This window comes from Malaclemys terrapin, chromosome 5 (genome assembly GCF_027887155.1).
Source record: "Malaclemys terrapin pileata isolate rMalTer1 chromosome 5, rMalTer1.hap1, whole genome shotgun sequence".
NCBI lineage: Eukaryota > Metazoa > Chordata > Testudines > Emydidae > Malaclemys > Malaclemys terrapin.
In genome coordinates this window covers 14,222,386-14,248,657 of record NC_071509.1, presented here as the reverse complement: position 1 = coordinate 14,248,657, position 26,272 = coordinate 14,222,386, and the positions used below count along the sequence as shown (strand labels likewise).

At 47.3% G+C, this 26,272-nt stretch overlaps 1 protein-coding gene across 3 annotated transcripts in view; it reads left to right on the top strand.

Annotated features, from left to right (window-relative positions):
* Positions 1-26,272, top strand: part of SMYD1 (SET and MYND domain containing 1) — a 55,205-nt gene that overhangs the window by 7,101 nt on the left and 21,832 nt on the right. For 2 of the 3 annotated variants that reach the window (XM_054030312.1, XM_054030311.1), the window contains exons 2-6: positions 8,265-8,441; positions 12,652-12,865; positions 17,746-17,876; positions 21,347-21,385; positions 24,921-25,113. In XM_054030312.1, the coding sequence (XP_053886287.1) occupies positions 8,265-8,441; positions 12,652-12,865; positions 17,746-17,876; positions 21,347-21,385; positions 24,921-25,113 (754 nt within the window). The remainder of the gene's footprint in view (positions 1-8,264; positions 8,442-12,651; positions 12,866-17,745; positions 17,877-21,346; positions 21,386-24,920; positions 25,114-26,272) is intronic. The other variant, XM_054030313.1, reaches the window with a different exon arrangement.

The following is a 26,272-nucleotide window of genomic DNA, read 5'->3' as shown; positions in this document are numbered from 1 at the left end:
TCGGAGACTGGGCTGGAAGGGTCCTGAAGGTTCTGGGGCTTACGGCAGAGGAGAGAAATGGCTTCCCCTTTTTTCCAAACAGAGCAAGTGACCAGGAGAGGCAGCTATAGGGATGAAAGCTGTAGAGTTAGGTGCATGATGGGTGGGCATCTGCCTCCCTCTGAAGTATCTGACATTGGGCACTATCAAAGAAAGGATGGCAGGTTAAACAGACCCTTGACCTATTGTGCTATTGGCACTTCCCATGTGTTTTATGAGAGCCACAAATGAAGCCTTTATGTGTTCAGAGAGGAAAGTCTAAATCTCACCCTTTGAAGTGTAAACGGTAAGCTAGTAAACTACGGAGCCAGCTGGTTGCACCTGTTGTGTCCTCTGGATATAAATGTCCTTCGCATTTCAAATGAACTTTCTGGGGACAGCTGATTCTTCTGAGAAACCTGCCATCGCCAGCCAGTCGGCATGAAAGAGGAAGGTGTTCTAAAGAGCAAACACAAGGGTATAACACAAGGGTATAAACTCCTCTTGAAATGTGAGGCACATAAGCTAGAGAGGTTACTCGTTACCTTTTAGGTTTAATAGGCTGGTGATGAGCATATGAAGACGTCAGTGACAAGTTCTAAATTGCTAACCTTTGAATTTTCCAAAGTGCACTTGATTCATTACTAACATCCTATGATGGCTGTTAATGCTAGTCTCCTGGTGGCTTTTGGCTAATATTACAATCTGCCATCTAAAATCCTACCTGTGTTCAGTAATTTTGCAATTTTTCAGAAGTCTTCTTTATTTCCTGGCCTCAGCTATGGTTTAATGTTGCTTGTATACTGTTAGACAGCTAACACATTGGATCCCAGAGGTGGCTGCACTTTAGGGTTACCAGACAGCAAATGTGAAAAATCGGGACAGGGGTGTGGGGGGGTAATAGGAGCCTATATAAGGAAAAGACCCCAAAATTGGGACTGTCCCTTTAAAATCGGGACATCTGGTCACCCTACTGCACTTCAGTGATTCCTATGTGTATATATGGTTTTATTCAGGAGAAAACTAAGTTAGCTCCTTTTTTAGGGCCTGATCTTGCTGCCATTGAACCAATGGACAAACTTCCAGTGATTTCATTGGGAGCACAGTCAAGTCAGTATGAGGCAACATTTCAATCATTGCGTATATAGGACCTGATCCTGCAAATCTTTACCCTGAGTGGTACTTGTGATGCTGGCGGACCAGGTGCCAGCTCATGCTGAAGCCCCTGGTTAATTCACTTGTGTATTAGTATAGATCAAAGTAATTGTTAAATGTAGAAGAGTGCATTTGGTGTTTAAACTTCATGAAAACTAGGTGCATTATTTTCACTTATCTGTATCCTGTTATACTCTAATAGCAAACATTTACATTGTTCATATCCCATAACTAAATAACCCATCAAACAGGAAGAGGCCTTGTGGAATGCAAATGAAGAAATTTAACAGAAAAGTGCTAATTTCAAAGCAAGAGGTCATTGTGTGTAATAATCGGAGGTCAAACACTCTGAGGGTAGGTCTACACTTACCTTCAGGTCCGGCGGTAAGCAATCGATCTTCTGGGATCGATTTATCGCGTCTTGTCTAGATGCGATAAATCGATCCCGGAAGTTCTCGCTGTCGACGCCGATACTCCAGCTCGGCGAGAGGAGTACCCGGCATCGACAGGGAGCCTGCCTGCCGTGTCTGGACCCGCGGTAAGTTCGAACTAAGTACTTCGAATTCAGCTACGTTATTAACGTAGCTGAATTTGCGTACCTTAGTTCGAAGTGGGGGGTTAGTGTGGACCAGGCCTCAATGAGTTCCTCACTCTCTGTCATCAAAGGAAAAGCCCATGTGGGTAGTGACCCTGCCAGCTTGTTTTCTGTGAGAAGACACTATAAGTATGGATTCAAGGCAGGATCTCTGGACTGTTTGGACTCTTATAGATAAATGTACCATATGCAAAGCGGAGATCCCAACAGATAATCTGGGTACTCTGAAAGCCATTTGGGAAACTGGCAGTTTATTACATCACTGCCACCATTTGAAATTACAAACCATGACTCACCTGTGCATATAGTTTACCTGCTTTAACCTCTCAATAATACTCACTTCCTTAGCTAATAAACCCTTAGTTAGTTTACTATAGAATTGGCTGCCAGCGTTGTCTTTGGTGTAAGATCTGGAGTACCAATTGATCTAGTGTTAGTGACCGTCTCTTGGGACTGGGAGCATCCCGATGTGGTGTGATTTTTGGTGTAAGTGACCTTTTATCACAAAGTCCAGTTTGTCTGGTTGGCAAGATATACTGGAGAGTCTAAAGGAACTGTCTGTAACTCCCTGGTAAGACTGGTACAGTGATCCAAGGGTTCACATTTGTTACTGGCTTGGGGAAATCTAATTATAGAACATATCCCCAGCTTGGGGTGTCTGCCCTGTTTTCTGACAGTCTGCCCGGAGGTAGGCACTCACAGTTGTGAACCACGCCAGACAGGATGACAGTACTGCCTCATGCAAATAGTCCAGCTGGAGTCAATTATGGGGATTAAAGACCATTTCCATGTGTTATAGTTTTCCATACACAAAGACCAACCACACACTTTCCATCTGAATGATCTTTATTTTGCATTAAGAGAATAAATAAAACAAGAGACAACAAAATTAAAGACTTCATGGGAGAGCACAGAGAGTGTTTCCTCTGGAGCAGGCTGCATCTGAAGGCCCAATGGCAGCTACCCCTGCAGCTGTGTGGATGTGGAGGGGCGTCTTCTCTCTGTTTAAAGGTGCACTACACAAAAAAGTAATAATGGAGACAAGTTCATTAATCATAACATGAATATGAGTTTGAAGGATTAGGCCCCTAGTGCATAAAATGTGTAAAGCATTTGGGGATGAAAAAAAATCTGTGTTGGTGGAACTTGCTTAATTGACTTTCTTCATATTATCAGTTTTTTAAACAGCACCACGTCACCAGTGCAGTGAAGCCTTTTCTAGACTGGCGGCTGCATAGATTTCAGTCATTAGTTGCCAGCCATTGAAGTACCTGCTACCAGCCTTTGGGATGGAATGTGACAGCTGTTTAACAGTGTATAGGCAACACTAAACAACAGCTGAGGGCAGAGAATACAGACGAATTCTATGAAAGTGCGAAACTCCTGAACGCAGGTAGATTTTAGTTGGACACAGTAATAGTAGCCAAATGTAGCCAGGACACCAGTATTAATGACCAAAACAGGGGGTTAGTAATGAATCAAATGCTAGTTTAAGCCCCAGTGTAGACAGACAAGGCTGCTATTTGCACTAGTAGAGCTTACTCCGGTTTTGAGCAGGAGTAATCTCATCTGTGCAAATAGAGGTACGGCTACACTTGTGGTTGTAATCAGGGCAATATCCCCGGTCTAAAATCAAAGACCTAAATCAATGATGGGTATGAACCACTGGAAAGCAGCCCGATGTATTAAAGATGGGACACTTGGGGATTCCCTTGTACAGGAGTCAGTTTAGGTTCCAAACTCCCCTGTGTATGAACCAAACTATCTGTGGTAGAATGAGAGCACCTCACACCCGTTAATATCTTTATTTATCCTCACAACACCCCTTTGATCTAGGGCACTACACCCGCAGCTTCCCTACTATTGTTATTTGGCTAGCTAGATCAAAACTAGCTCAGGCATGTCTATGCATGCTCTGATTACAATGTAGACCTCTCCTTAGGGTACGTCTACACTGCAGCCAGGGCAGTGAATAGCAACTTGGATACAGGTACCCAAACTTCTTTAATCTAGTAGCTCACTGAAAGTAGCAGTGAGGACACAGCAGTGTGAACTGCTCCCCCTCCCTCTCCAGGCATGTATTCCCTTGTGCAGCTCACGCTGCACCATCCTCACTGCTGTTTTTAGCAAGCTAGCGAGATGAAAGCTAGCGCAGGTAACTGCACATCACGCACCCGGCTGCAGCGTAGATGTACCCTAGATGATTTACCCAGGGTAATGCAGGGGGTCGGTGGCAGGACAGAGAAATGAACCCATGTCTCTAAAGTCCCAGGCTAGGACCTGAACCACTGGATCCTTCCTCCAGCTGTCCCTCAGCTTGTGTTCAATGTCTATTTCTACGTATTGTCAGCATCATGGCAGAGAGGACATTCCTGTTTTACCCACTTGGTGCCGGACCCACTTTACCTACAGACTTTTTTTTTAATTACTGCTTTAATGTTGTAAAATCCTGCCAGACGCAGGGTGATCTGGATTTAAAAAGTGCATTTGTTTTTCCTATTCCCACACCATAAGTTATATGCTATGTTTCAGGTGGAACAGTCGATAAGGTTTCTATGACATTTTCCTTATTTCCCAATCCGACCTGTGTTCTGGAAACTTTCCGGCTCCTAATATTTCTTTATATAGAGGATCATGTCTGCAATGCACTCTAATAGTCACAAACCTGTTTTTCCGGGAGTTAGACAGGCTCTTGGAGGAAAGTAAAATCATGCGGTAAACAGGAGCCAGGTAGATGGAGGGAGCTACAATTGTGACAAGGATTAGTTGCAGAGAGAACATGGTAAATGCTTTGTAAACAATGGTACTCAGTCGTATGATAACAAGCAGTACCGTTCCCCTGGATTGTCCTAAGAGTGTGCACTTTACTCGGACAGGCCCCGATTCAGCAAGATACATGAGCTAACTTTAAGCATATGAGTGGCCCCTTTGATTTCTGTGAGACAGTTTACATACCTAACAGGTGAAGCAGAGCTATAACCATCCATTAGAAGGCAGTGACGCATATCAACACTAGCCGTCTGGTTACAAATATCTCCAGGTGATTTATTGCTATCCAGTGCTCTTGCCATGTCTCTATGGTGGTGGGTAGGTTATGGGTGGTTTATGCCCTCAGCAAGTTCTTTGTGGTTATGTCCCGGAGAAATCCTACGTGTCTGTTTGTCACTCCCACACACACAGAGCTTCTCAGCCCTTCCAGTAGAGTTGCTACCTGTACTGGTTTTTCCCAGAATTGTCCCCTTTTTTGAGGTAGCTCTCCTCAGAAATCTGTAAGGGTGCTCAGTAAACACTGTCCTGTTTTATGGTCCCAGGGTCACTCCAGATGTCCCCTTTTTTGTACCTCAGAGGTGACCTCTAGGCTTGGCACTTCATAGTCAGTTATGAAAGTAAAAAAATTGTGCGAGCCCTGGCACCTCTTTCATTATAAATTAAGCACTGGAGGTGGAAACCCTAAACTCTCAATGAAAATGGGAGATAGAAACTGGTATCCCCAAGAGGGTGCCCAAAATCAGGACCTTCCCAAGTAATGTGGAAGATGGAACAGCTCTGGCTGGGGCCTTTGGGGGCCATCTTGTGGAGAGCAAGCCAGAGAGCTCCATGATGTGTATTGCTGGGGTGTGTGAAGGTGACAGAAATGTCCCAGTGGACAAAGCAAGCACTCCTGTCTGTCAAGATGGATTTGCTAGCAGCAGTCCTTTATGGGAGATGTGAAGAATCATAGTAATCACTCTCATGAATTCATGGCTGAGGGAGGGTGAGTCAGTGGAGAGGGAGGAAGGAGAAGGAATAAGGGAGAGAAAATAAGTATGGGGGCGGGGGGACTGGCTGGGGCAGCACTCCTAGGTTTTAAACCTCAGCTTGGCAGCTATTCATTCGACAAACAGGGAAAAAAAATTCAGGAACATTGGTGAGTGTGTGAGTGTCTTTACCTGCTTCGTGGGAGCAGCGGCGGCTCCAGGCACCAGCGCTCCAAACGCATGCTTGGGGCGGCAAACTGCGGGGGGCGCCCTACTGGTCCCTGTGAGGGTGGCAGTCAGGCAGCCTTCAGCGGCATGCCTGCGGGAGGTCCGCCGGTCCCGCGGATTCGGTGGCAATTCGGCGGTGGGTACGCCGAAGCCGCGGGATGGGCAGATCTCCCGCAGGCATGCCGCTGAATCCGCAGGACCCGGGGCCTCCCTCAGGCAAGCCGCCGAAGGCGGCCTGCCTACCGTGCTTGGGGTGGCAAAAAAGCTAGAGCCGCCCCTGCGCAGGGCTGCCCAGAAGATTCAGGGGGCCTGGGGCAAAGCAATTTCGGGGGCCCCTTCCATAAAAAAAAGTTGCAATACTGTAGAATACTATATTTTCGTGGGGGCCCCTGTGGGGTCCGGGGTCTGGGGCAAATTGCCCCACTTGCCCCTCCCCCCCCGGGTGGCACTGCCCCTGCGTGGGAGAGGGTGAGGGGGGAGTTCTTGCCTCCCTCCTCCCACTCCTCTTTGCTCCCAGTGCACTGAGGGATTTAGGCCTGCCTGTCCCACCCCTGCCATTGCATGGGGGGGGGGGTGAAAATTAGTGCTTCTCTCTCGCCTGTGAGAAATGTCCCCCGTGGAGCCACAGAGAGCTTGGCAGCTGGGCTCTCACGCAGGTTTGAGCTCAGTGTAATCTGTTGAATTCAGAGGAGTTACCCTCGAGTTACACCAGTGTAAAGAGGTCAGGATCAGGTCCTCTGCACTGACTGTGGCAGTTTTTTTCTGGTTCTGCTGAGTGATGGACTCACTAAAACGATGAGGAGTCCTTGTGGCATCTTAGAGACTAATACGTTTATTTGGGCATAAGCTTTCGTGGGCTATAAAGCCACAAGGACTCCTCGTTGTTTTTGCTGATACAGACGAACACGGCTACCCCTCTAAATACTCACTAAATGAATTTTTAGGGCAAATTCTCAGTGGACAGGCAGCTAATGTTTTAACAAGGGCCTACCGGGAAAACGGTGTCCCTTTAGCAATGATGATATGAACCAGGAGTGCATATGCTGGAGACAGGAAGCTTGGCGGACTGGGGAATGCATCCATTTGTTCCCTCTTTTAAACAAAAAAGCTCTTTCATACTTATAGCCCAGGAAAGAGGCAACAGCACTTGGCAAAGACATTGATATTAACTGCACTTTGCTTGAAATGTTTATCCTTCCTTCCCGATAGGCATGTGGAATATATTGCTCAGTATTATTCAGTTTATTGGGTGTGATGACCTCATGGGGTTGGTGTGATGGGTTCGGTCACAGAGACGCTCTTGGGACTGTCACCTGATGTGCTGAAATTACCTCTGAGCCTGTTTTCCCTGCCAGTTTGGGACTCCAGAACCCTGCTTTGTTGAGCCAGACACGCTAGCCTGCTGCAACACAGACCCAGAGTCCGGGCCACGCCCCCAAAGCTGCAGACTTTAACTAAAAACAGCTCAGCAGGTTACCTGTCTCTAGCACCCAGACACCCAACCCCCAATGCGATCCAAAAACCCAAATAAATCCGTTTTACTCTGTATAAAGCTTATACAGGGTAAACTCATAAATCGTCTGCCCTCTATAACACTGATAGAGAGATATGCACAGCTGTTTGCTCCCCCAGGTATTAATCACTTACTCTGGGTATATTAATAAACAAAAGTGATTTTATTAAGTATAAAAAGTAGGATTTAAGTGGTTTCAAGTAATAACAGACAGAACAAAGTAAGTCACTAAGCAAAATAAAACAAAACATGCAAGTCTAAGCCTAATACATTAAAAAACTGATTGCACGTAATATCTCACCCCCAGAGATGTTCCAATAAGCTTCTTTCACAGACTAGACTCCTTCCTAGTCTGGGCCCAATCCTTTCCCCGGTACAGTCCTTGTTAGTTCCAGCAGACATCTTAGGTGGTAAACAGCGATATTCTCATGACTGGGACTCTTTGTCCTGCTCCACCCCCTTTTATAGTTTTGGCACAAGGCAGGAATCTTTTGTCTCTCTGGGTCCCCACCCCTCCTTCTAAATGGTCAGATGCCACTGTAAGACCTCATTCTTCATTACCCCTGGGCTGGCCCACAAATACACAGGAAGACTTGCAGGTAAATAAACCATTTATAACCAATTGTTCTAGTCAATATGAGCCATCAAGATTCTAAACCACCATTAATGGCCCACACTTTGCATAATTACAATAGGACCTCAGAGTTATACTTCATATTCAAAGTTTCAGATACAAGAATGATATATTCATACAAATAGGATGAATATATTCAGTAGGTTATAAGCTTTGTAATGAGCTCTTACAAGAGACCTTTTGGATAAAGGATATTCCAGTTACCTCATATTCACACTCATAAGCATATTTCCATAAAACATATGGAATGCAACGTCACAGCTGGGACCTAGGCTATCCTCCCTGGGAACATCTCCATGGAGCCTGGGGCCAGCTGGGAAGTTTGGATCGGGATCCGATGAACTTTTCCTGGATGCTGACTGCCCTCTCCTTTTGTCTTTTTAGCCTTACTCATCTGGTATGCCACACCTGCTTTAAAAGGCAGGAGAAGCTCCACCGCTGTGGTCAGTGTAAGTTTGCCCACTACTGTGATCGAACCTGCCAGAAGGACGCCTGGCTGAACCACAAACATGAATGCTCTGCCATCAAGGCGCATGGGAAAGCGCCCAATGAAAACATCAGGTGAGAGGGCAAGGGTGATGATTTTGGTCTGGTTCCTGAGTAGGCCTGAAAAATGTAGGCTTGAGGGGGAGCTTCTCTTCTGTGCTCACTCTTCTCCACCCCTCCCTACCTGTTGCTTTCCCTTAAGGTAGGAAAAAAGTGGGAGTGCAGTGGTCTCCAACCTTTTTACGCACAAGATCGCTTTTTGAATTTAAGGGCAAACCAGGATCTACCCTGCCCCTTCCCCAAGGCCCCGTCCCTTCCCCAAAGCACCACCCCATTCACTCCACCCCCCCCCGGCGTGTCTCACTCTCCCCCACCCTCACTCATTTTCACCGGGCTGGGGCAGGGGTTTGGAATTCCAAAGGGGATGTGGGCTCTGGGCAGGGGCCAAGGGGTTCGCAGTGTGGGAGGGGGCTCAGGGCAGAGCCTGGAGCAGGGGGTTGAGGTGCAGGAGGGGGTAAGGGGTGCAAACTGTGGGAGGGAGTTTGGGTGCAGGAGTGGCCTCTGGTCAGGATGGGGTACAGGGTGTGGGCTCTGGGAGGGGGTTAGGGCTAGGGCAGGGGATTCGGGTGCAAGAAGGGGTTTGGGGTGCTGGCTTTGGGAGGGGGCTCAGGGCTGGGGCAGGGCTTTGGGGTGCTGGAGGGGGTTTGGGGTGCAGGAGGGGGTATGGGGTGCTGGCTCCGAGAGGGGGCTCAGGGCTGGGGGTTGGGCAGCTCCCGGGTGGTAGTGCAGCAAGGCTAAGGCAGTGTCCCTGCCTGCCTTGGCCCCATGCTGCTCCCGTAAGGGGCCAACGTCACAGTTCCCCGTTCCCAGCCAATGGGAGCTGTGGGGGCAGTGCTTGCAGGCAGGACAGCGCATGGAGACCCCTACCCCTCTGCCCCCCGGGGCTGCGGGGGCATGCTGGCCACTTCCGGGAGCGGTGTGGGGCCGGGGCAGGCAGGGAGCCTGCCTTAGTGGCAGTGGTCAGCCCCGCTGCACCACCGGAGATCACGATCAAATGGGAGAGTCTCTAGGATTGACCCAGTCGATCGCGATCGACCGGTTGGTGACCACTGCTCTAGTGTATGGAATCAGAACTGCTCACTTGTGTGTCTTAGATTCTACACTGGAAAGAGCAATAGGGGATTCCCTCTTAGTTCAAGTGGTAGGGGCCTGTGCTTTTTGGAGCAGGCAGATCAGAGTTATTATTATTTATTATTTGTATTGTGCTAGCGCCCAGAAGCCCTCATCCTGGACCAGAACCCCATTGTGCTGGGTGCTGTACAAACATAGACTGTCCCTGCCCCAGGAGACTTATAGTCTCCATCCCTGCTGTCTCTGGGAAGGTCTGAATGGCGGTGGCATTCAGCATGGTGAGGATCATGGGCGGCTAACGGTCCATCTACAATACACAGTGGAGGAGAATGCAACACAAAGAAAGAGTCAGGCTCCTTCCCCTCTCAAACCATTTCCTCACTCGTCCCTAGAAGGAGCTGAGCCATCAGAGCTGCACATGGCTGAGTGTGCTTTGCATTGCTGTACTGACTGCACACAGTGTGTCAGCCAGCAGGCGAGGGCCTCCAGGGAAAGGAGACAGAAGGGTTTTCTGAAGGCACTCTGGGAAGGGGTTATGCTCTGTGTACTGCATCACCCAGAGGGATAGGATGGGGAGAGTCCCTTTTCTCCCTTCCCTCTGCTGTGACTCTCAGTTCTTGGCCTGCCACCTGCACTGCCCACCTGCCATTTGCTGCCCCAGGTGTTTGAATTCAGCACGCAAACATGCTGTGTCTTACAGGGTGTCTTGGGTAACGTAATGCTGTAGTATAACCCACTAATTTGAGGAGGATATGAATTGTTACAGCCCCCAGCTTGGGCACTGGGCTCTAGCTCAAACTGTAGCAGCTCGTGATTGTAGCTGTGGAGGCCCCTGTTGTGTTGGCCAAGAGGGCGGCTGTCACAGAAGCACACTGTATTCAAACACTGGGCAGCTGAGTCCAGCCTGACCCCACCTGAATCCCTGTCCTCACTCTTCTCCAGCAGTCGGGCCTCCCCCGATGGAACTGTGGCTTGAAGTTCTATTGGGCCCTGGACTCTGCGTGTGATCTGCCATTGCTTGGAAGGGTTTTGGGGGCCTCTGAGTCCTAGGGCCTCTGGGGAGATGGACCTGTAGTACCATCTGACCCTGACCGTATGCCACTCTGTGTTTGTTTTATATTGTGTGACACTGGTGTACCCATACATGCTCTTTGGGCAGGGCCGATGGAAGGATGTTTCGCGCCCTAGGCGAAACTTCCACCTTGCGCCCCCCCCCATCCCCGAGCCCCCGCCCTGAGGCGCCGCCCTCCCCACGGCAGCTCCCCACCCTATGGCATCCCCCCCGCCCCAGCTCACCCTTCTGCTCCGCCTCCTCCCCGAGCACATAGTGGCTGCTTCACTTCTCCCGCCTCCCAGGCTTGCGGCGCCAATCAGCTTAGGCGCCACAAGCCTGGGAGGCGGGAGCAGTGAAGCAGCCACGGCGTGCTCGGGGAGGAGGCGGGGCAAGGGTGAGCTGGGGCGGGGAGTTCCCCTGTGTGCCGCCCCCCCCCTTGCTGCAGGCGGCCCTCCCCGCACTCCACTGCCCCAGCTCCCTCCGCCTAAATGCCCGCAGTGACCGGGGTGGGCGAAGATCCGGCCGCCGCGGTCACTGCCGAAGAAAATGGAGCCCCTCAAATCCTAGCACCCGGTCGATTAAATGGTTGCACCTGCTATTTGTCGAACCCCAATCACCTACTGAACAGTGCTGTGTACACTTCCAGACGTGTATAAATAACGCAGCAGGGGAGAGGAAAATCCATTCATTGCTTGGGAACCTACTGAATGTTTGGAGTTGCAGGGACAGACAGCTTAGAGTGGTGAGGAGAGCTGGGAATAGCTTTGGCCTTTCACTTGCTCACTCCAAATAAATTGGGGAATCTGCTGGTAGCCCTAAGGAAGGTATGTCTAAAAGCCGTTCCTTCCTACAGCAAAGTTGGCAGCTCTCGCCATCCAGAAAATAACAAACATTTCTGCAGTGAAGCAAGTTAATCTCCCCTTAAAATAAGAAGTTAAAAGGCAGATTGGCTTTCGCTAGGACATGGAATTGCCATCTGCTTTCCCTGGGTTTAGTCTGTGCCTCACTGTAGAGTTCCTTCACTTATCAGGCTAGCTATTAATAGCCTCTGTATAAAAATACCCCTTTGTGATACATGAGACTGAAAGGTATTGTTAGCTAGTGGCACACGTAGCTCCAGGGGCTAGCAATCACTCAGACGGCGCTGGCATTGGAATGTGTGTTGCCAACCACCAGTGTGGGTGTTCAGCCTGCAGGACAAGCAGAGGAAGGATGGAAACAGCATTGCCACTTTTAAACTAGCATGTTAACAGTTGCACTGTGCACATCGTCCACCCATGGGGCCCGTGGAGCTCAGGGTGCATTATCCTTCGATGGCTCCATTCCACAGGGGGATCCCCCTTCATGGGGGTTCACTAGGCAGCCACTAGCTGTGGGAGCTCTGTCAGGCCTTCCATGCTGCCAGGAGTGGTGCTGGAGTTCCAGAAGGTACACATAGAGTGGAGAGTGGGTGTGGTGAACAAGAAGGTGCCATTTCTCAGCTCTGACTCTGTAGAGGAAGGATTGACTAGTGGTTAGAGTGACGGCTGGAGACCTAAGTTCAATTCCCCGCTCTGCCATGGACTTTCTCTGTGATCTTGGACAAGTCACTTAGTCTATTTCAATTCCCCATTTGTAAAATGGGGGTAGTAGCCCTTGGAGGATGTATACATTAAGGAGTGTGAGGTGCTCAGCTGACCAGGTAAGCACGGTAATTAGAGCCACAAATTAATACATTTCATACCATGTTTTAAAAATGAAAAAAATTACCGAACTCCCTGGTTTAAGAGTTTTGTGCTTTACTTTACACAACTAGAGAGAGGACACGAACAAAAGAAAAGTCTCGTCACTTTTCTCCTTTAAGACTCTGCATTGTTTTCCTTCAGTGCTTTGAAGGGCATGTTCAGTTGTATTGGTAGCTACCTGCAAAGGGAGCCAGGAGCCATTGATTGAACTAATTCCAGATGAGAAATTCATCAAGGCCAAATCCCACCCCTGCTTTGCCCTAGTGCAGTGTGATGGCCTCCATTCGGTCCCTGCCACCTTGCTGGGCCTGGGTTTGATTGTCTGTGTATTGCACTAGCACACTAGAGTTTCCTAACACGCTTCTGTATTGGCCAGGCTGGCAGCCCGCATCATGTGGAGGATAGAGCGAGAGGGAGGTGGCCTTACTGAGGGCTGCTTGGTCTCCATCGATGACTTGCAGAACCACGTGGAGAACTTTGGAGAAGAGGAGAAGAAAGAGCTGAGAGCCGATGTGGAGAGTTTCCTCAACTTCTGGCCCCCCCAGAGCCAGCAGTTTGGCATGCAGTACATCTCTCATATATTTGGAGTGGTATGTCAGCCTCCTGGGAGAACAAAGCAAGAGCTATTTTTAATGCCCAAGGACAAGGGCTATGCTGAGTTCACAAAGAAGGCGGAAAATGAGCCTTCTGCCACTGACCCCTGTAGCCAATTAGTTCATTTTATCATCCATTTATCATTGTGCCATGTGGCATTATGGTCAATGCATATGCTGTTACATATATAATCAATGTATGCTAAATAGATTTAAGTTGCAGGATTATAGAAGTATAAGATTGACAAGTATTTAGGAGTGATGAGTGTGTATTAGATACATAAGTAAAGCATGGCTGGAATGCAAACCTACAGACTGAGGCCTGTCAGATTTTTGCTTAGACAAACTAGGCCATAGACTTAAGAACACTTGACATGAGTGGATGACGTAGGAATAACCCTATGTCAGTAAGGCCACAAGACTACTGAAAAAGATGTGCCAATAGTTAACGTTATGGAAACCTAGATTGCAATAAACTGCAAGCCGATGTCCAAGATCATGAGACACCTGATTGTAAAATCATGGAATGTCCTGTCCTGACTGCAGGGTACATGTTGTGTGTAGCTGCTATGAGAATAAGAGGAACTAAGAAACAACCTATGTAAAATGGGTCACCCCAGTATTCACAGGGTGTGGATGTACAGATAAGGAAAAGAGGGTTGAAATCCTCATGCATATGCATAAGATGTTAGGTGTGGTCAGAACAACACTTCCCAGTAAAATATTTTGCACTTTTCACTAAGGCTCTCCCGACCCTTTACAAACAGTGAGGAAAAACAACGAGGAGTCCTTGTGGCACCTTAGAGACTAACAAATCTATTTGGGCATACGTTTTCTTGGGCTAAAACCCAGTTCATCAGATGCATAGAGTGAAAAATACAGTAAGCAGTATATATATCACTGCACATGAAAAGATGGGAATTGCCTTACCAAGTGGGGGTTCAGTGCTAACGAGGTCAATTCAATCAAGGTGGAAGTGGCCTATTCTCAACAGTTGACAAAAAGGGGTGAATGTCAACAGAGGGAAAATTACTTTTTGTAGTCCACTTTGATTCATAGAATATCAGGGTTGGAAGGGACCTCAGGAGGTCATCTAGTCCAACCCCCTGCTCAAAGCAGGACCAATCCCCAACTAAATCATCCCAGCCAGGGCTTTGTCAAGCCGGGCCTTAAAAACCTCCAAGGAAGGAGATTCCACCACCTCCCTAGGTAACACATTCCAGTGCTTCACCACTCTCCTTGTGAAATATTGTTTCCTAATATCCAACCTAGACCTCCCCCACTGCAACTTGAGACCATTGCTCCTTGTTTTGTCATCTGCCACCACTGAGAACAGCTGAGCTCCATCCTCTTTGGAACCCCCCTTCAGGTAGTTGAAAGCAGCTATCAAATCCCCCCTCATTCGTCTCTTCTGGAGACTAAACAATCCCAGTTCCCTCAGCCTCTCCTCATAAGTCATGTGCTCCAGACCTCTAATCATTTTTGTTGCCCTCTGCCAGACTCTTTCCAATTTTTCCACATCCTTCTTGTAGTGTGGGACCCAAAACTGGACACAGTACTCCAGATGAGGCCTCACCAATGTCGAATAAAGGGGAACGATCACGTTCCTCGATCTGCTGGCAATGCCCCTACTTATACAGCCCAAAATGCCGTTAGCCTTCTTGGCAACAAGAGCACACTGTTGACTCATATCCAGCTTCTCATCCACTGTGACCCCTAGGTCCTTTTCTGCAGAACTGCTATCTAGCCATTCGGTCCCTAGTCTGTAGCAGTGCATAGGATTCTTCCGTCCTAAGTGCAGGACTCTGCACTTGTCCTTGTTGAACCTCATCAGGTTTTTTTTGGCCCAATCCTCTAATTTGTCTAGGTCCCTCGGTATCCGATCCCTACCCTCCAGTGTATCTACCACGCCTCCCAGTTTAGTGTCATCTGCAAACTGTCTGAGATGCAGTCCACACCATCCTCCAGATCATTAATAAAGATATTAAACAAAACCGGCCCCAGGACCGACCCTTGGGACACCCCCCTTGAATTGGCCTCGTTAGCACTACAAAAAGTAATTTTCCCTCTGTTGACATTCATCCCTTCTTGTCAACTGTTGAGAATAGGCCACTTCCACTTTGATTGACACTAACCCAGGAAGCAATCCCTGCAACAAACTCCATTGCCAACTCTGTCCACATATCTATTCCAGTCACACCATCATAGGACCTAACCACATCAGCCACACCATCAGTGGCTCATTCACCTGCACATCTACCAATGTGATATATGCCATCATGTGCCAGCAATGCCCCTCTGCCATGTACATTGGCCAAACCGGACAGTCTCTACACAAAAGAATAAATGGACACAAATCAGACATCAAAATTGTAACATGCAAAAAACAGTAGGAGAGCACGTCAATCTCCCTGGACACACAATAACAGACTTAAAAGTGGCAATTTTTCAACAAAAAAAACTTCAAAAACAGACTTCAATGAGAAACTGCAGAACTGGAATTAATTTGCAAACTGAACATCATCAAATTAGTCCTGAATAAAGACTGTGAGTGGCTGGGTCACTACAAAAAGTAATTTTCCTTCTGTTGACATTCACCCCTTCTTGTCAACTGTTGAGAATAGGCCACTTCCACCTTGATTGAATTGGCCTCGTTAGCAGTGACCCCCCACTTGGTAAGGCAACTCCCATCTTTTCATGTGCGGTGATATATATACTGCTTACTGTATTTTTCACTCTATGTATCTGATGAAGTGGGTTTTAGCCCATGAAAGCTTATGCCCAAATAAATTTGTTAGTCTCTAAGGTGCCACAAGGACTCCTCGTTGTTTTTGCAGATACAGACTAACACGGCTACCGCTCTGAAACAGTGAGGAGTTTCCCCCAATACCAGAATTCCTGTGTGACCTTGGGCAAGTCATTTAGTCTCTGCCTCAGTTCCTCATCAGTAAATGGGGAATTGAGGCACAGAGAGTCCAAGTGACTTGCCCAGTGGTAAACTGAGCTCTGCTTGGTGTAGCAGAGAGGAAGGCCTCAGCATAGGCGCTGATTCCGTGGGTGCTCTGGGGCTGGAGCACTCATGGAAAAAAAAAGTGGGTGCTCAGCACCCACCGGTGGCCCTGTCGATCAGCTCCTCCCCCTCCCTCCCAGCGCCTCCCATCTGCTGTGGATCAGCTGTTCAGCGGTGCGCAGGAGGCGCTGGAAGGGAGAGGGCAGAGCAAGGGTGGGCTCATTCCAAGGAGGAGGCAGAAGGGGGTGGGGTGGCGGCAGAGCGGGGCTGGGAAGGGGCGGTGTGGGGTGGGGACGGAGCAGGGACAGGAAGAGGCAGGGTCGGGGTAGGGTAGGGACAGGAAGAGGTGGGGCAGGGTGGGGCCTTGGGGGAAGGAGTGGAGTGGGGGCAGGGCCTGGGGCGGAGCAGGGGTCGAGCATACCCAAGGGAATGAGAAAGTCGGCGCCTGTGGGCCTCAGTGAACCAGTTATGGCTCTGATTCTCTGCCTGGCCCTGGTACTGGTGAGAGTCGACATGAGGATGCTGTAACATAAAGAGTCCCAAAGGTGGTGAAGCACTGGAATGCGTTACCTAGGGAGGTGGTGGAGTCTCCTTCCTTGGAGGTTTTTAAGGTCAGGCTTGACAAAGCCCTGGCTGGGATGATTTAGTTGGGAATTGGTCCTGCTTTGAGCAGGGGGTTGGACTAGATGACCTCTTGAGGTCCCTTCCAACCCTGATATTCTATGATTCTATGATTCTATGAACCGTCGCCAGCTGAGGATAGATGGACAGGGTGTGCTCCAGTGATTCCTTCTCCCTGCACCAGGGGCCGATGGGAGGGTTGCATAGGAATTGGCTATGCTGACGCTCAGTCTGCTGAGGGAATCCCCAGCTAGGGGGATGCAGCCAGTCTCTGCTCCCTCTGTGCTGCTCCAGCAGAGGGAACCCATCCAATGCGTCAGTGGCAGGAATAAGAGAGTCCAGACTCCCTCTCACCTCTGCTAACTGCTAGACTGCACTCTGCTTGTCCTTGGCTGGAGGATAGGAACAGGGAGGCCAGGAAAGGAAATAAAACAGATAGTAGTTGAGTGAATTATTTCCTAGTGAACAGTTCATTTGACGGATTTCCCCTCATTTTCTGTCTGTGAATTGTCTTAGGACACCTTATGTTTTTTGATACTGAAATTAGTCACTGAATAATGACTGCAAATAATTCTCAGTTTGTCAGTCATTTGGGAGTTGCCAGGATGTGATAGGCAAAAGTCATTACGAACTGAGTTATTTTTATTGGGATACAGAGGTCAAGTGACATTGTTGTGTTCTCAGATTGGGTGAGAGTGGCCTGTAGAATTAGGTTGATACAGGTACTCTCACAAGTTTGGAATTTGCTTCCTGTGGCTGTTCTGCACAAACTGCTTAAAAGTCCCTTTTCCCACGCGACATGTTTGCTGGAATATTTGCAGAAAGTGAACACAAAAGGGGCTTTAACACACTCAAAGCAAAAGTATTTACAAATGGGAATAAATATTAGCAGACAGTATTTTGCCGTATTTGCTCCGCTCTGCTCACTAGATCATGCAGTCTGTCTGCTAGAGTTCTGCATTGTGAACTTTCTCGTGCTTTGTCCAGGCTAAAGGATGCTGTTTCTAGCACTCCCTGTGTGTATCTCTCCCTTGTTCCCAAAATTTGAAGGCCACGCCCCTATGCCTGGAGCACAGAAAATACACATTTTATGAAGAATCAGTGGGAAATATTCCAAAATCTAGGGTGCTATCTGGGGCTCATTTAAGTCAATGGCAAAACACCCGTTGAATTCAATAGGGCCAAGATTTCACCATTATTCTCCTCCCCTAATCCTTTTTTTTTTTGCCTATGTTTTGGGGAGTAGATAAACTGCAATGGCTTCACCCTGAGTGACCAAAGGGGACTGCAGGCTGTCGGTGTGGGCGTCTTCCCCAATCTCTGCCTGGTGAACCATGACTGCTGGCCTAACGGCACCGTCATATTCAACAACGGCAAGTGAGTCCATTTCCATTCTAACGTTTGCCCCAATGCTTGACTCATTTTCCAGATTTGGGCCCAAGCCTCACGTTGTGCACCTTGGGAAAATCCCTTGGTTTCCTCTTTTTCTGGCTTGGTTGTGGAAAACAAAATATTAGACACAGGAAAGCCAGACCCCTTAGTAATGAGCTGCACGGCTGCTGCTTTTTCTGTCTTTTGTTGTTGTTGTTGTTTTTTGGAGCACAAAACAAATATGCAAAAGACACCTAGAAGGCCTGCTCCAAACCAGTGAAGCCATTGTTTCAATTGATTTTAGTGGGTTTTGGGTCAGGCCCATAACGCTCGAATGGAGTAAAATAGTAACAAGACATATGGGTTACACTTTATATTAAGGTTCCACTTAGAAATAATTTACAGTGAATGGATGATTATGGTAAAGCAATTGTTATAAGAGTCCAGGGCAATAGGTTGCTTATAACTGTGGCTTGTAACCACCTTGATGAGTTTATAACCATCTATAACACAAAATACTCATGTGTCTGGCATGCTTATAATATCTAGTAATCATTTATTAACCCTTAATAAACCATTTATAAATGGAACCTTAATATAAATTGTGACTGATGTATGTGAACTGAGACCCTCAGGTAAATATGGTGCTGAGCACCCACAATTCCTCCGGAGGTCACCTAAAAATAATAGCCGGGACTGAAAGGGATTGTGCAAGTTCCAATGGAAAACACAGACCAGCAGACCAGTTGGACAGGGCTGGTAGGTTGCCAGCTGCCAGAACATTTGTCCAGCCAAGTCAATGGGAGGGGGGGGTGTGTTCAGCACCTCTTGAGATCATGCCCGCAGATTTTAACATGCAAGGAAGGCCAGATCCTCAGCTGGTGTGAATGGGCATTGCTCCATTGACTTAAACTGGCCTATGCTGAGTTACGCTAGCTGGGGATCTGGCACACAGTGTATAAATCCGAGCAAAAACGGCTGTCACTTTAATTAAAATAAGAAAACCTCAGAATGGCTGTATCGTTCGTAGGGTTTATCACATCCTGTTTTCACAAAAACTAAATGTTGGGCATAAATCAACCTAACAGTGTCCCCTTAATTATCTTCCTCGTGCACCAAAACTGGGAGCTTTAGGGATGCCAGGAATCGGACTGTAACCCTCATGGCATCTGCTGACCATTCAAGCTTCTACGCCCACCAATGGGGAATGAGAAAAGAGCAAAAAACTGCTTTGTAACTGTCAGATTTGGGGAGATAGGGCCTGATCCAAAGACTCTTAGAGTCAGTGGGAGTCTTTCCACTGACTTCGGATCAGACCTATGTCATGGTGATGGGACCTTATAAGAACCTAGATAGATAGCGAAGTAATGAGATCAACAACTCTCACATCTGATCTTGGCTCTTGGGCAGTTATGTACGCCCATGCCCACATTCTGTTACTGAATGTTTTTTAAAAAGGCATTTCAGTTCACTTTCAATAGGCACTGCACACTGGGCTTGGGTTACTTACAGTGCTATCTGTCATGCCAAGTGTTTGCCTTCAAAAGATGGAGAACATTTTGAGCTGCATTCTAATCTCAGATGCGTGGCAAACGGTGGCCTGTCCCTTTAGGACTCCGCTACTGTGCATAAACCCCAAATCCTCCCCCGTGAATGAGGAGACATGCATTGTTTCTTTAATCTGTGGCAGGAAGAGGGCTGGGGATGTTCTGAGACAGAAACTCTCCAGGGAAACAAGGAAAGAGTAGATTTCAAGACAATGCTATTTCCCTGCTCCTAATTAATGTCCTTGTTCAGTGTTAGAAGAAAGTGACTCCTTCTGTGATTATTTGCCATTGCCACATGACACGGCTGCACAGACCTGGGGTACACACTGCAGATCTACACAGGGCCTGGGCTGCAGGAACTTTTCCTCTCTGCTCCCAGGATGGCAGTGGAGCTTCTCCACGCTTGCTACTCCAGCCACAACTGTAGGACTAGCTTCCACACTGCCTGTATCTCTCTCCATTGGGAGCGATGGCCCAAGCACCCATGTGACAGCTGATCCAGTGGTCTCCCCTCACCTTGCTCCCAAATGCCGACTGTGCAGCCATGGGCAAGGACTCCTTCTGGAGCTGGCCTCTGCAAGGCACAGGGAAGTGCACCTACTTCATGGGCTCACCAGAGCCTGCCCCTCTGTATTGTGACGTCAGTGAGGTTCTGCCACAGACAGGTCTCCTGGTCCCCATACTCTGGGCTGTGCTGAGGAAGTGTGAGCACACTAGCAGTGTGCGAGCACACTAGCAATTGGTTACATAGACACGCATCAACGCCCACCACATGTCTGAGCTTAGAATCTGCTCCTTTGCTTGGAACATAGCTGTTTCTCATGGGTCCTGAGGCCTACTACTATTTTAGCTCTAGATTTCCTGGGCCCAGTGTGGAATGAGTTGAAGGTCTCAGTACAGTGCTTAGGAAACAAGTGTTCATATGGCAAACCAAGGGGCCCTGCAGCTGGCAGCTTCAGCTGAGTTTCAGAATTAACTTCCCTGGAAAATGTGGAGGGGAAAGTCATACATTTAAGATGGTTTAAAACATGACTTTAAAGATGATTTATTATCTGGTTAGTTACTGCTCTCCCAAATCCCCTCTCAAAGAAAATGTCCCAGACACTGGTATTCTCCAGATCTCTATGCAGTTCGCCTCCCCCCCCCAATGAATTTACCAAGACTTGCAAAGAGGGTAAACATGTGAACAAATATCATGTTCAGGACATCTGCTTACCACTCTGTGGAGTCAGGAAGGACACTCTCCACCCCTCTTGCAATTGGCCAGGTGCATTAGAGTGGTTTCTTATCTTCCTCTGAAACCAGTAATAGGTAATGGGGCCTGCTCCCATGACAGTCAATGGGTATTTTGCCATTATTTTTAATGGGGCTCATCAGATATGATCATTTCTATGTTTCTAATAACTGGGCCTGATTTTCCTTTCATGCTGGTTTTAAGCCAGTGTATATCTATTGGTGTCAATGGAGTGATTCATGATTTATGGAAAAAAATCAGATTCATTCTTTCCATAATGTTGCAAAACATGAATCTCTCTCATCCAGTGACTGAGGTTGTCCATATATGCCCAGTTCCTAGCAGATAACACCTGTCCACGGCTAAACTAACTGCAGAGAGAGCTGATTCCCCCTTGACACTCACATGCGGTCTTGTGCAGAATGCTCCTTAAGTCACAGTGCCGGGACAGCTGCCAGCTGAAAGTGCCCCAGACCACCAATGGCCGATTCGGTTACAGCAGCTGTATAGTGACAGCAGAGAGCTACGTTGCTTCAGACTCCACCCTGCAACCGGATACGTGTCTGTCCCTGGGACCCCTGTATGTCCCCCAGACCGTGAGCAGCTACTGTTCCATATACTGTATGTGCCGATTCCATTTTGCTTGTGTCGTATGTGTACCTGTGTAAACTGCCGATGTCTGTTTTGTCTTTCAGTCATGAGGCTGTAAGATCAATGTTCCACACACAGATGAGGTGGGTTGGTCTTGTAAGCATAATCCTTCCCCTTTGACCTTCCCTTCTGACCCTGTGTTAACTAAAAGCCACAAGCAACCATGATGAGGCTTGAAGCTGCCTCGGTTTGTGGATAGTTTCACTCTCCCCATTCTCGGAATGTAAATGTTTCCCTCCCCCCGTCCCCCCATGTGTAAAGCCCCACTAAACCCAAAGCCTCCCTTTGCATTTTGTAGTAGATTTTTAAAAAAGCTGACACTATTCAGTATGCTCAGACCTACCACTTGTTAATGCCCTCTCTGTCTCCTCATTCCTTCCTTCCCCTGTCCTGCTTCAGTATTTCCCTTCATGCACTCTTCACTCCTGTTCTCTCAACTACAGAAAGAGCATGAAAGTCCAGCAAGGCCTCGCTAACCTTGCCCAGCCCCAAATAATTGCAAGAAAACCTGGTTTATTATGGGATGAGAAGTGATTGCATTACTGACAAACTAAATACTCTGTGTTTCTTTGTAACAAACAGTTCCCTCTGGATGCACTGACTACAGTGGCAATACACTGAGATTTAGATGTCATCCATTTTTACCTTTACTGTTGTTCCTGTTATGCCTTTTTACGATGCCACTGTTACCTGTTCAAAATATTTTTCTGTGTGGTGTTTTAAAAGGATTTTTAAAGGTGTATTTTTTTTTTTAATTCTCTGGTTACCTCATTGCACTTGGTATCTTGCAATCTGTTTAGTTTAAAGGGACACTGTTGTCTTAACATATATCATCCAGAATCTCAACACATGTAAACCAGCATAGCTCCATTGACTTCAATACGATCTGCATCCAAAACAAGCAGGCAATTCATTGTCATAAATTACAACTGAAATATTTTTAAATGATTTTCACCATTAATGTTGTTTGTTTTCTCAATGCATTTCCATGAAAATAGACTAGTGCGTTTCACGTTTGTTTAAGACATCATATCTGGTCAACTTCATTTTCTGGCTGTTTTGTGTCAGCACAATTAGGACAATGTTCCGGTTACAAACACTGCAAGTTCATTGGAATTTTGGAGGAAGACGGGAAGGTCGTGGGAGCAGTTTTGTTGATCTTAAAGTCTTGTAAAAACCCTGTTTTGAGCCCTTATTAAGCAGACAGTGTCCCTGTAACTGTATAGTTCCAAACAATTCCTTGTATTTCTACTTTTCCCCCCAAAATTTGCCAGTTCCTTCTATGGTACGGCTGGCTGGTTAAAAATACCTAAACGTCTACTGTGCTTGGACTACCGGGGCATTATCAGCGTTCAAAAGCTTGATTTTGTTTCTCCAAGTTTATGACTGGCCTTAGTTAAGGCCCCACTAAGGCTGAAAAAGGATGTGCATATATGTAAATCTTCACCATGGATACTGTACCTTATGCATTTTCTCCTTAGAGTCACGGCTGGTTGCACCTTACTCTGTGTAAATGTAGTACTTTCTTGTGACATAACTAATAGCTGTCCTTTTTGATGGCATGTTCAGTGATGAGTCTAGTATGAAATAGCCTGTTGATATAATCTAATGCCAACAGGTGGTCAGGGCCAGCCGCACAGGATGAGTAACTTAAGTAGCAGCTCTAGAATTTTATGGCTGAGAGATTCAGAATTGCAACCCCTGCATAAAAACAAACAAACAACAACAAAAAACAAGGAGTCCTTGTGGCACCTTAGAGACTAACAAATTTACTTGGGCATAAGCTTTTGTGGGCTAGAACCCACTTTATAGTTATGGTCAAAAAACATAGTTATCCTGCGCAAATTTTAATCCTCTTGGAAAAATGCAGTAATGAAAATCACTGAAGTAGATCTGCTCCATCCCTTGAAAATTCCCCGGGTATGCTTTTGGCTGTATTTGCATTAGGTGCCACTGTTTATTCTCATATGAACTACCCTGTACTGCTAAAGTCAATGGGAATGTTGCTATTGACTTCAATAGGAACAGGCTCAAACCTTTAGTAAAAGAGGATAACTATTTGAATTGTTTCAGTTCCCACGGCCCCACTTTCCTCCCGCTCAGGTCTGGTGTGCTGCTCCATTTAGCTCTGCAATTTACAAACTAATGTCATTACTGCTGCTCTCAAGGCAGCGATGGGTCATGCAACTAACCAGCTGAGTAATAGCAGGATTGGGAGCATGGTGATAGATTAAAACAAGGTAAAATGTACTGTAGATCCGGTCCCTGGACTAGCTCCGTTTTGCTGATATGTAAGTATGTTTAGCAATGCACAAATACATTTTGCCCACTAACTGGCATTGCAGGAACAGCCCTGGGGCTTTGTTCCCAAAAATGTAGTGATCTAGTGCTAAGGATGGCCAGAGTTGCTAGTAGGAGGATGGGGGGAAGGGTCAAAAAGGGTAGAATAAAGGAGATATATATATATAAACAACCTAGTACTTTTAACCATCTCCAAGGGCCTTATTTACAGTCACTCGATGGAGCTTTCCCTACCTTCGATAGTAACCCTGCTGGGCTCAATTTTCCTCTCAGACACACCAATGCAGCTCGTTAACTTCAGTGGGCTTGTACCAGTGTAAAGCAGAGGGGAATTTGGCCTGCTCCAGTGAAACAAACTACGGTGGACTTTTGAGTATCCCAGAGCTTTTAAACACATGCTAGGGGATGAAACGAAGCTGCAAAGTGCTGGCTCTTTAAGGGGGTGGGGTGGCATCATTCTGTAGCTTTCACCAGAGTACTGTAGTAGCAATTGGTATTTTCTGTATGGTCAGTAAAGACAATAGTAACATGCTGGCAGTTAGAGACATGGGACAGTTTTGTTAGGAAACCTGAAGCCCACATGAGATTGGCCTCACTGTACATTTGAAGCGTGGCCATCTTCACTGAAGGGTTTGCTAAATCTTTGAGTAGAGATGGGTGAAGGGACATGGGGAAGTCACTTGCAGATTCCTGATCCAGGGCTTCGGAAAAAACAAAGAGTCTCTCCCACCTTTCAAGAATCCACCCCACGTTTTACACTGAGTTCCAGTATGGCCTGGGTGAGGGTGGGGAGGCAGTTTAGTCAGTGCTTTGTGAATATTCACAGGGTGCAGACATGGCTAGTTTTAGTAGTAGCTGGGTACTATCAAATGTCAGTGTCTTCATTTGAGGAGATTCCCCAGTAAACCAGGACACAGCAATGGCCTGGAACCAAAGATCCACATCCAACTACCCTTAAACATAATAAGTTTGTACCTCTGATTCAGCCCCTAACTATATAAGTGGATCCAGATCTGAATATCACAATTCAGGCCATTTACTACTTTGAAGTGAATTTCTGGTTGGGACAGAGAGAGGGGCAAGAGGCGGCGAAGGGTTTGGACGAGGCATTTTGTAGTGTGATTTAGAAGAGCTGAAGTGCTGCACAGATGTGTATTTTCTTCAGTATTCGAAGGGGTAAAGCGGTCCTTTAAGACAACAGGTTGCTTGTCGGAGGCAGGATCTTTCCTGGAAATTGTCCCTTTCCGTTTTGCAAACAGTTTTTCTGGACTTGAGATGTCACTTTCTAATTCCACATCTCTTCTTGTCTGAAAGCAGAATCGAGCTGCGTGCGCTGGGGAAGATCTCACCTGGGGAAGAGCTGACTGTCTCCTATGTCGATTTCCTCAACGTCAGCGGAGAGCGGCGGCAGCAGCTGCAGAAGCAGTACTATTTTGACTGCAGGTGTGAGCACTGCCAGAAAGGGATCAAAGATGATCTGATGCTGGCTGTCAAAGAAGGTGAAAACAAGGTACATCACTGACTTTGTTAGCAGCTCTCAGTCATGGGGCGATGCTTCTTCTTCACTATTTGTCTTGCAGCAGACAATAGGGGCGACCGCCCAGGGAATAGAAGACAGGGTAGGCCAGAGCTAGCCCAGGTAGGTTAAAAGGAAGTTTCCCTGGTTACAAATACAGGGTCTAGGTCAGTGTTTCGGCTGCCAGGGGCTTTTCTTGGGTAGTGATTTGGGGGGAAGGGGCAAAGCAGTGGCCCCTCCTCTGGAGCTGCCAGGAGGGGTTGGGCCCTGCCTCCCTCTGGAGCCACAAACACCAGAAGAGCAGACAGCCAGTGTGAGTTCCCCACCTTCCCGGGGGCAGTGGGACTCAGGCTTCTGGCTTCAGCCCTGGGGTGGCGGATGGCAGGGTCCGGCTGCACAGCAGCGGGCTCCTGCCACTGGCTCTGTCCGCGGGGCTTTGGGCTCCAGGCTTTGGCTGCACTGCGGCGGGCTCCATCCAAAGGGCTGAGTAAATCTGCTGGGAAAAGTGATATTTGAATGTTTGTTAATATCACTTTCGCTGCCTCCCATCTAGCTAACAAGGCTGCTGCTGTGAAAAGTGATATTAACCAACCTACGGATATCACTTTTCACAGAAGCAGACTTACTAGCTAGCAAGGCTAAAAAAATGCAACCAAAAAAGCAAAAGAAACAACAATAAAAAAAAGACAAGAACATGCAAAGCACCTTATTTGTGTTTCTAGTCTGTTTAGGTCCAGTAAAGAATAGAGACGACTGTACATTATTTTTATTATTGAGTCTGCAAAAAACCCCTCCATAAATAAGTTATTATGATTTGGACATGTCTATGTGCATATTTATTTGATTTTCATAAAGTTAATTAAGTATTTTAGGAAAAATTGCCTGAGTGGACACCAGCAAGAGTTGGTGGCCGCACTCTGAGGCCACCAAAAACATTGTTGTGAGAACCCCTGGCTTAGGGTGACCAGATGTCCTGATTTTATAGGGACAGTCCCGATTTTTGGGTCTTTTTCTTATATAGGCTCCTATTACCCCCCACCCCCTGTCCTGATTTTTCACACTTGCTGTCTGGTCACCCTACTGGCTAGGTCTTTGTGGGTGGCTGCATTGGGTTGATTCTCTGTGGGAAGTTCACATGACAGGCTGTTTATCT